This window comes from Neomonachus schauinslandi, chromosome 11 (genome assembly GCF_002201575.2).
Source record: "Neomonachus schauinslandi chromosome 11, ASM220157v2, whole genome shotgun sequence".
NCBI lineage: Eukaryota > Metazoa > Chordata > Mammalia > Carnivora > Phocidae > Neomonachus > Neomonachus schauinslandi.
In genome coordinates, this window is record NC_058413.1 from 705,503 (window position 1) to 716,110 (window position 10,608).

General features: G+C 50.7%; 2 protein-coding genes across 4 annotated transcripts in view; both read left to right on the plus strand.

Moving 5' to 3' along the window:
• Positions 1-10,608, plus strand: part of TSPAN4 (tetraspanin 4) — a 559,204-nt gene that overhangs the window by 125,400 nt on the left and 423,196 nt on the right. The window lies entirely within an intron of this gene.
• AP2A2 (adaptor related protein complex 2 subunit alpha 2) overlaps positions 1-10,608 on the plus strand; it is a 94,214-nt gene that overhangs the window by 62,185 nt on the left and 21,421 nt on the right. The window contains exons 6-10 of one of the 2 annotated variants that reach the window (XM_021692211.1): positions 925-1,026; positions 5,113-5,221; positions 6,769-6,919; positions 8,237-8,405; positions 9,406-9,543. In XM_021692211.1, coding sequence (XP_021547886.1) covers positions 925-1,026; positions 5,113-5,221; positions 6,769-6,919; positions 8,237-8,405; positions 9,406-9,543 — 669 coding nt within the window. The remainder of the gene's footprint in view (positions 1-924; positions 1,027-5,112; positions 5,222-6,768; positions 6,920-8,236; positions 8,406-9,405; positions 9,544-10,608) is intronic. The other variant, XM_021692212.2, reaches the window with a different exon arrangement.

Below are 10,608 nucleotides of genomic sequence, written 5' to 3' on the forward strand. Positions count from 1 at the left end.
GCTTCCTGAGTTTTGTTTGCATCTTCATTGTCAATAAATATCGTTCCTTTGTTTTATCTATTCCATATTTATGAGAGAACTTTACTTAAGCAGTATCTTCCTTCAAGAGACAGGAATTGGTGGGAGTGACTCCTAGTTGTCTTGGGACAACAGCAAAGATGTCCCCGTGCTGCATGGGGGATGCCTGTGCACTGAGGCGCTGCATGGGGGGTGCTCTGCAGGGAAGGGGTGTCACCAGGGCCTGGGGTGCTTTAGGGACCAGCGTGGCAGAGATAGAGCTTGGACCTTTTTTCAAGAAGGGAAAGAATGGGCTCTTTCAGTTGCTGTTTTCCACGGTCCCGTTTTTGGATTGTAAAGATTCAAGTGAGTCCAAAGGTAATGTCTCCCTCCCCGGTCCATACAGAATGTTTTTCTTTTTTTTTTTAAGATTTTATTTTTAAGTAATGTCTATACCCAGCATGGGGCGCAAACTCACAACTCTGAGATCAAGAGTTGCGTGCTTTACTGGCTGAGCCAGTTGGGTGCCCCTACACGGAGTGATTTAAATTAGGGGCTGCAGGGACTGCAGCTGACCCCAGGGCCAGACAGGGGGCCAGACCCAGAGGAAGGCAGTAGGGCAGGTAGGGACTCGGCCAGAGCTGCTGCTGCCCAGTGCAGGCCTCCACGGAGGCATGATCTGGGGTGCCAGCATTGGTTCTCAGAGAGAAGGTTCTCAGAGAGAAGTTCCAAAGAGAAAACGACAGATGTGTGCTGTCTCAACTTTTAAAGACACTATGGGCCAGTCACAGTAGTTGTGAATCTGGCCCAGGGGCTCCAGGTTGTTGCTCTCGGTTGAGAATTTTATCTGGAAAATGAGTTAACAGTGAGAAGTCAGCATCAGGCATGTTGGCTGTAGTCACAGCGTGTATTGTGTGTTTGCTTCAGGGTGTGGTGACCGCCGCCACCAGCCTCATCACCACCTTGGCACAGAAGAACCCTGAGGAGTTCAAGACCTCCGTCTCTCTGGCTGTCTCCAGATTAAGCAGGGTAAGTCTGTTGGTGGGGAACGGGTCTCAGGGTGCGTTTTGTCTTAGTTATTTTATTTAATTAATATATTAGCTAACTGTTTAGAATGCAAGATATTTGGCTCAGTTTGTAAATTCAGGAGTGAGAACTTGTCTTGGTTAGGAGTTCGTTGGGTTTTCTTTCAACGTTTTTGCCCGTTGAGAGACGTCCTGTCTGTGTGGGAAAGTGCCCAGAGTAAAGCAGCCCAGCCCAGGTTGTGTCGCCTAAGAGCTGCTCAGCTACTGCAGCAGGTCGGGCATGGGGGTGCCGGCGGGGCCCCCCACCGCAGGGAGCCCTGTTCTCATTTGGGTGGCCTCACTCTTCACTTTCCTTTGCTGCTTGAGCACGTGTCCTAGCGGACGGCTAGCTCTGACTGCATCCTGCGTCGTGCACGGGCACCCTGCGGACGGCGTGTGTTCTGTGTTTGACTGGTAGAGCTCGACGTTGCAGAGGTGGCAGATTTGTTTTGTGTGCCTTGCCTTCGTGTTTGACGCTGTGTAGAGCTTATATGAATACACTACAGCATACTTCCCCCTAGTCTTGTCCGACGCTGAGGCGGTGAACAGCTCCGCTGTCTGTTGGCTTGGGCGTGGGCGTGCGTGTGCACGCGCATGGCTGGGGGGCCTGTCCCTGGAGGCGGCGTCACTGTGTCGTGGGGTGGCAGCGGTTCACCTTGAGGGGACGGTGCAGAGCCGCTTCCAGGCAGCTGAGCCGACTGACCTTCCGTCCAGCACGTGCAGTCCCTGCTGCTCTGCATCTTGGCCTTTTATTTTTTATTGTTTTTAAAGATTTTATTTATTTACTTGACAGAGGAGAGACACAGCGAGAGAGGGAACACAAGCAGGGGAAGTTGGAGGGGGAGAAGCAGGCTTCCCGCGGAGCAGGGAGCCCGATGCGGGGCTCGATCCCAGGACCCTGGGATCATGACCTGAGCCGAAGGCAGATGCTTAACAACAGCCACCCAGGCGCCCCGCATCCTGGCCTTTTAGATGTTAACAATTCTGGGGGCATGGTAGTGTCTCATTGTGATTTAAATCTGCATTTTCTTGATTATCATCCAGGTTGAGCAGCTTTGCATGTTTGTGGCTTTTTTGAATGTCTTTTGTGAAGTGCCTGTTAAGTCTTTTGCTTGTTTTTCTACGGTTACCTTTTTGTTGTTTTGTAGAAGAAATTTCTTTATTTTAGATATGAGCATTTTGTTGGTTATGGTAGGTTGAACCAAACTGCCCACATTTAACCATTATTGGTCTTCAAAAATGGCGTCTTTGTATGCTTCAGTCTGCTCTGTTTAAAAAAATCTTGTCCTCCTCTGTAACTTGCCATTTCACTCTCTTTGTGAAGTCTTCTGTGATCACAGATTCCCCATTTTAGTGCCCTAAACCTTTCCTTTATGGCTAGAGCTTTTTGTGCTCTGTGTGTGGAGTCTTTCCCTATTCTGTGGTTTCACATTTAGGTTGACAAGCCGCCCTGGGACTGGTTTCTGTGTATACCAGTTGTCCCAGTGTCATTGCTAAAAAGCCTCCCTGCCCCCCTCCCTCCCCAACCAGCAGCGCCACCTTGGCCATGAACCACTGAGCTGTGTCTGTGCCCCCCTCCCTCGCTGTCGCTGTTCATCTTGCACCGCGGCATACTGTCTTAGTTACTGGAACTTGAAGTCCAGTGGAGCATGCCCTCGATCTTGTTCCCCCACCCCCAAAATCCTGTTGGGACTGTAGGTTAGTTTTGAGAGAATTAAAATCTTGACAGTATTGAGTCTTTGAATCCACGACCATGGTATCCCTCTCCATTTATTTGGAGAGTTACTTTAATTTTTCTCACTCATGTTTTGTAACTTTTTGAGTAGAGGTTCCTTTATTTGTTGTTAGATTTATTTTTATACAGTTTATTTTTAAAATGCTATTCTCAATTATATCTTTTTAAAAAAAGATTTTATTTATTTATTAGAGAGAGAGCAAGCATGGGGGGCGGTTGAGGGAGACAGAGAAGCAGGCTCCCCACGGAGCAGGGAGCCTGATGCAGGACTCCATCCCAGGACCCTGAGATCATGACCTGAGCCAAAGGCAGATACTTAACCGACTGAGCCACCCAGGCGTCCCATCAGTGATGTCTTAAAATATAACCGCTATGTATTGGTTTGTGCAAGTGAATTTTGTACATTGATATTGGAGTTGGCAACTCTGCCAAACTGACTTACTGATACTATTTTTTTTAAAGATTTTATTTATTTGTTGGAGAGAGCGCACAAGCAGGGGGAGCGGCAGAGGGAGAAGCAGGCTTCCCGCAGAGTAGAGAACCCGATGCGGGACTTGACCTCAGGACCCTGGGATCATGACCTGAGCTGAAAGCAGACGCTTCACCGACTGAGCCCCCCAGGCGCCCCTCACTTACTAATCTTAGTAATTTATGTGTAGATTGTGTTAGATCTTCTTTGTACTCCATTATGTCTGTGGACAATGAGTTTTCTTTCCCAGCCCATATTTGTCTGTGTTTCCTGCTTTCTGGCTCCCACTCGGACCTCCACTTAGTGTGGACTATGAGAGAGGGTTTTCTTCTTTGTCCCAGAGGGGAGTCTTCAGTGTCTCACCATGACGAGTAGAGTTTGCTGGTTTTGTTGCCATTGGTTTGCTTTGTCACATGAAGGAAATTCCTTTCTGTATCTTGGCCAACATTTTTTATCATGAATTAACTGGTGAAGCTATTTGAAGGTAGGGTTTCTTTGTGGAACAGTTTCTTATTTTGGGTTCAACTTATTTAATAAGTTATGGGTCTTTATATTTTCTGTCCTTTCATCAGTTTTGGTTAAGTTGCATTTTCCTGACATTTGCTAATTTGTCTGAATGTTCACATGTCTCTGTGTGCGGGGGGTGTGGGGGTGCGGGGGTGCGGGCTGTAGGGCTGCCCCCATTCTCGGTCTTGCTGTGGGGTGTTTGTGCCTTTTCACTTTCCTGATGAGCCTGTCGAGCGTGATAACTTCTGACTTGGTGGCTCTCTCTGTTGTGTTTTTTCTCCCTGGCTGCTTTCTGTTCCTATCCTTGTTTTATTTCCTTTACTTTCTTGGGTTAATTTGCTAGTCCCTTTGTAAATCTTTGGGGTGAATTCTTCATTGCTTTTGTTTTTGTATTTGTTTCAGATGTGTGCATTTTTTTAGTTGTGAGTTTCTGAGTGGGGCTTTAGCTGCATGCGACAGCCTGCGTTGGGGCATTCTGCCCTGTGAAGCAGAGTGCTCCCTGGCTTCCTCCTCCATGTGCCTGCAGGCTCTGTTTGCTCTGCTCATCCTGCCCGTGCCTTCCCCAGCTTGGAGCTCACCTTCCTGCAGGAGGGGCCATGTCCTGGGTCTGGGCTGTTGTCTTGCAGCCGAGGGCGGGGGTCAGGGTGAAACCTTCCCAAACATGCTTACATATGACCTGAAATGTCATACCTGTAAGCTTTGTAGGGTGGTGCTCCTCTGACTTCCCTGACAAGGGGTGAGGAAGGCACTGGGCTGTGTGTTAGTGGAAATGAAATGTCTTAGGGGGCAGTCACGTATTCGGAAAGTGGAGGGAGGGTCTGCCCTGCCGAGGACCCTGACGGCCAAGGAGATGGAACCATGAATGAAGGAAGCTTGCTCTCTGGCCTCGGCGAGCTCATGGCAGGGGTTGGCATTGGAGGGCTGTGGGGATACGGGGCTGGGTTCTTCTAGAACACCAGCTTCTCCCTTCTGAGGGGACCAGAGTTCTCACCCTTTTGTGTTTTATTTGCGTCCTGGTCCACTAAGGAAATATTGGGTTCCCAGTGCAGGTGCTGTCGAATTCCGTAGCGGTTTCAGGTCAGTGGTATCGGCTGGTTTGTGCCTGCCGGGTGGGGTGGCCATTGCAGAGCAAGAGCATGTGGGGCCGCTCCCGACAGTGACAGTGGGCAGCTGCTTGCCCCGTGAGCGTGGCGTCGCTGCGCTCCTTTACCTCTAGACTAGAGAGAAGCCTGTTAAATATCCTTAGCTCATCGAACAGAACCGTTTCTCAGTGTGTGATCCGATGACCACACTGAGGCCCTCTCTTAGGGACACCTGCCCGCATCTGTGTTGTCTTACAGATTGTGACGTCTGCGTCCACAGACCTTCAGGATTATACCTACTATTTTGTCCCGGCTCCCTGGCTGTCTGTAAAACTTCTGAGGCTGCTACAGTGCTACCCACCCCCAGGTACAGCTGCGCAGCGGAGACCTCTCTGAGCGGGTTACTTCAGTGTCTTAGGGTTGTGTTGTTTGTTTGTTATCTTTATAAGTCCTTTCCTGGAGCTGGTTCTTGTTCTGTGGATCCTTTATGATGCTGCCACACATCTTGGCTTTCCCAGAGCTGCTGGTACAGAACTCACAGTTTTGTTACAAGTTGGGATTATCTCTGCTTTTATATAGTATCAGATCTGTGCAGGTTTTTGAAACGATCTTTTTCAGGAAAACTTGAAACATTTATAAACTTTGTATCTTAAGTTGTTAATAATTTGTGTAACAGTGTACACGTTGGGGATATTTTTCTGTTTATGTTTTATTGCAAAATGTTACATTTGACTAATATGGTAAGTATCTCCAGATAGAACTTGTCAGTTGAAGAATGTAGATGAAATTTTTTTTAAAGGTTCTTTTTATTTATTAGAGAGAGAGAGAGTGAGAGATAGAGCACGAGCAGCTGGGAGAGGGAGAAGCAGGCTTCCTGAGGAGCAGGGAGCCCGACACGGGGCTCGATCCCAGGACCCTGGGATCATGACCTGAGCCGAAGGCAGGTGCTTAACGACTGAGCCTCCCAGGTGCCCTGTAGATGAAGATTTTTATAGATAACTTCCAAATTGCCCTCTGCAAAGATTGCTTGTTGTTGTAGCCTTTACATTTTAATCTAACTGGTTTTTGTACAAGATATTTCTTTGTTCGGTTCAAGTAATTTTCTCCTACTAAATATCTTTCGTACCAAAGTATGAACTGCACACATGTGGCAGAGCCTTCCCTTGAGCTGGAGTGGCCCAGCCTCCCTGATGGCCTCGTTCCTTACTGCCTCACCCCTGCTGCCCCTGGCTGCCCGGCCCTGCCTGGCAGCCATCCCACTTCTTCACTCTGAGGTCGCCTGTGGGTGTGAGTTTCCTCATCTGACCCTCCTTTTAGGCCATAGGCTCCAGTTTTCTTGTGGCCAGCCCCTCACCTCAAGCCCTGGGTGGCTGCTCCTCGGGGGCCCTGCTGGTGCCCCTCCCGAACTCGTCAGCAGGGTTCTGCTCCTCTCTCCAATGGCCGGGTTTGCAACGCCCCGGAGGTGCTGGGGGTTTTGGTGGACAAGTTGTTTATGATATTCTGATATTTTTACTGCTTTCTTATTCCTTTTTTGTCTATTATTTCTTTTTTCTGGTTTGATTAGAACTTTAAAAATTTCCTTCTCTTTTTATTGGTTTTGGTAACATTTTCTGTATTTGTTGGGAATGAAGGTGGAGAAAAAGATCTTTTGCCCCGTCTTTCAAACTTTTATATTATGTTTTTTGTCTGTGTCTCTGAGATTTTATTTTCTCTTGATTTGTGTAATCTGTAATGCAGCGAAAGTGTTGTGCATCTTACTTGCATTAAAATGTATGGGTAGTTACCCTGGCTATTAAAACTTCTCATTTTAAGTAGCTCCACGGTTAGACCAGGAACCCTGGTTGTGAGGCTGTACGCCTGGGAGGGACAGCTGGGTGTGGGGAGCCCGGCCTGACAGTGGTGTGTCTTGCCCAGAAGACCCTGCAGTGCGAGGTCGCCTGACCGAGTGCCTGGAGACCATTCTGAACAAAGCCCAGGAACCACCAAAGTCAAAAAAAGTGCAGCATTCCAACGCCAAGAACGCCGTGCTCTTTGAGGCAATCAGCCTGATCATTCACCACGATAGGTGGGTCAGCAGTGGGTGGTGCTCTCCTTCCCTTGACCTTTCCCCCTTAGGGAAGACGCGCCCCTCTGAAACCTGTGCGTGTGCCCTTTCTTGTGATGTGAGGCCTGCTGGGTGTCGTTGAGTGCTTACCCGGTTCCCGATGCTGACACGGTGCCTCTGCCCTCCTCAGATGGGTGTGGGCTCCCTGTGTGGTCCCTTTTCTTGGCTCCCCTCCAGCACTTTGTGCTCTCTCTGGCCTCAGAACTTGTTCACTGCGGTCCTACCTTTCCCTGAAGGCCTCTCCTGTTCCTCCTGGGCACCCCGATCCTGCCTGGCTTCTCCCATAACCTTACAGAAAGGACGAGGGTGGGTGCCTGTTAGCTTTCCTGCGACACAAAGCCACACTCAGTGTTGGTCTGAGGCCTTTATGGGGAGTTCAGCACAGGGAGATGGTGGACAGCAAAATGGTTTGCTTCCTTGCCTTTTCTCCTCAGCTTCTGTAGTCTGACTTCCTGCCTGTGGCCTTGCAGCTGGTGCCTTGCTTTAGAGTTCCCATTAGCACGATGGTGTGGCTCCCGGGCAGGGCTGTGGGCGATGCCACCTGGGTCCCCATGACTGCAGACTGCTGCACGCCATACAAGGTGGTGTGGGGCTCAGGAGGCGTGGCGGACCCTCTCCCAGCCGCCTTCCACCTCACTGTTTCTGCACAAATGTAGTTTCTTGGGACAGAAAGTCCTACTGAGAGTCCTACGTTAGCAGGGTTGGAACTGTTAAAAACAAAAGTTTTGATGTTAGAGGAAGCCCTGTGGTCTTTATAGAAGATATTTAAAGAGCAGCAGCATCATGAGGGCAAAGTCAAGAGTAAGTAGCAGAGTAGCCAGAACTCTCTGGGAAGCGGTACTTTGGGACTCACTGACCTTGCGCCTCTGAGTCCGTGCGCATGGCTCTCAGGAGTCTTCTCCTGGGCAAGGCTGCTGTTCAGCCATTCACCAAGGCTTGCTGCCTCTGGCTGAGATGACCTCTCTGGCCTCTTGGCGAGAGTCCTGAGTGTTCCCTCTATGAGCTTGGCACAGAGGCTCAGGAGACGCTCCATTCGGGGTGGTGCCTCTGTTGTTACCAGCTCTTTGGAGTTGGTGGAATTCTGCATATGAGGTGGCAACGAGCAGAGCAAATGCAAAACTGGCCTCAGGGTTTAGGTTCAAGACTTTTGTTGTGGGGGCCCCCAAGGTCTCCCTTCAGTAGTGTGCTGGCCACCTGCCATGCTGACCTGTGAGTGGCCCTGTCTGTGAGGCGCGTGCTGAGGAACCCCCACCTACCCTGCCTCTCCTGTCTGTGCAGTGAGCCAAACCTCCTCGTCCGCGCCTGTAACCAGCTGGGCCAGTTCCTGCAGCACCGGGAGACCAACCTGCGCTATCTGGCCCTGGAGAGCATGTGCACACTGGCCAGCTCCGAGTTCTCCCATGAGGCGGTCAAGACGCACATCGAGACAGTCATCAACGCTCTGAAGGCAAGTGCTCTGTCCTCTGGGGCTTGCACCCCCGGGCGACTGTTTTCTCTCTGCCTCTGAGGTCAGCTTAGAGCACACAGTATTGAGCATCCTGTTTTGCAAGAGCCGAGTCACGGTAGATGTTTGAATCAATGCAAACAGTTTTTTTGGTAGAAAGATACAATATTTTGTCCTTGTCTCTGAGAAAACTCACCCTTTGCAAAAGAAAATACACCTTTCTTAAAGAAAGTTTCAGAGTTGCAAGAGCCAAGTTGAGGTTACTTGCTCCTGTTACCTGCCTTTGTGAGTCTCCAGAACAGGCTGGTCGCCCACAGTGGGACACCACGGCATCCCCCATGTTACTGGTTGCGAGATGAAGTGCTCTAGGGAACGGAAGGCGGGTGGGGACACTACAGAGCCCTTTGGTCTGCCCAGGCTTACAGTTAAGAACAGGTCTGACTCTGTCCCTTTGTGTTTTAGCATTTTTGGTGTGTGTTTTGAATAAGAGGCCACACAAGGGCTGGCAGCTTAGTTTTTTGGTGTTCTGGATTCTCCTGGTCCTGGTTTTGGTGTTTGTTATCAGTTACTGCCAAAAGTCAGAAAGACTTGCCCTTGCCTTTGTCCGTTGTGTGGTGGTTCAGCTGTGCCTCCCAAGCAGCTGGGGTCTTATTGCATTGCAGAAACTGACGGAGCAGGTCTGGGGTGGGGCCTGAGAGCAGCACTGTGATAAGCTCCCAGGTGAGGTGGAAGGTGCCAGTCTGTGACCACACAGTAGAGAGGCCTCTGACCTACCCCCAGGGACTCACCTTGATTCCGGGTGGTCCAGAGCTGCTGGGCCCAAGTGTAGGAGTGAGGGGCTCTGCATGAGCAGAGTGTGTCAGGGGTCCCTGGATCAAGATGGGGAGTGGGGAGAGCTCTCAGTGAGCGTTGGGACGGAGTAGGGGGCCTGAGCCGCAGGGGCCCGGCCACCCTGCCCACGGTCTGCTTGAATGGCTTTTCAAGCTGTTCCTCGTGCCCCCAGACGGAGCGGGACGTGAGCGTGCGGCAGCGGGCCGTGGACCTCCTCTATGCCATGTGTGACCGCAGCAACGCCCAGCAGATTGTGGCCGAGATGCTGAGCTACCTGGAGACGGCTGACTACTCCATCCGAGAAGAGATTGTAAGTCTGATGGCTGCTGTGCCGCCAGCAGTCTTCCTTTCCTTCGTGTGTGTGGTTCTTTCCAGTGCTTTCCTGGGAATCTGCTCAGTTCTGGGTGAGAGATTCCTTCACCTTAGCTTCCCATCAGTGGAGCCTTTCAGTCTTTTGGGAATGACTTTAAACAGCCTGTGTGAATAGGGACCCTCACAGTGAGATACTTTTGCAACTCAGGTGAGCACGAGTTCAGATTCCTGTGGGCAAAAGTCTGCAAGTTTGAACCTTGGAATTACTGCTTATGTGCTGGGCACACACTCCTTCCTCTCTGATAACGTTGAGCGTAGCCACCGTTTCCCATCTGGCAGCCCTCACGTTAGGTCATCAGCAAAGTGGGTGCAAACACCAAACACCTTGTCAGAGTCCTGCACATATTGACCTGGGGAAGGGCTGATCGTGATGCAGAATTGGGGTGCACCAGGTTCCAGGTAGCCCGAGGCCAGCACATAGGGGGGCCCGAGTGTGTGTTGTGACTCACAGAGGGCTCAGTGTGAGTCTGTGTGGAGAGGTCAGTTGCCAAGGTCAGCGACCCTGCAGCCTCTCCCTCCTATGAAAAAGTGTTTCTTATTTGTTGTTCTGGGGAGCAAAGTATGGCTGAGGCCTCCTGGGGAGCTCTGGGGAGCAGGTGTCCAGCATCAGAGCTCACCACAAGTGACTCTCAGGATTGCTCCTAGGCTGCTGTTCGGTTTGGAAATGACAGGCTTGGAGCTTCTGGGTATAGGTGGCTCTGCATACAGTTGGACACTCAGATTTATAGGGGATCATTTATTGAATGGCTGTGGCCCCCGTGGCTGGGCTAGGGCAGGTCCTGGCTCTTCAGTGCTAAGTGGCATGTCTTAGTTACCGTGTGGTCATGCTTTAGTGAGGAGCAGGGCTCCCCTGAAGAAGAAGGTCAAGGAAGGCTTCTGGAGCTGAACTGATGCCCAGCCAGGAAAGAGGGCTCAGGTGCATCCAGGGAGCCAGGAGGGACAGGGAGGAAGATCCGAGAACAGACGTGCAGGGGAGCGTGGGGAGGAAGATCCGAGAACAGAC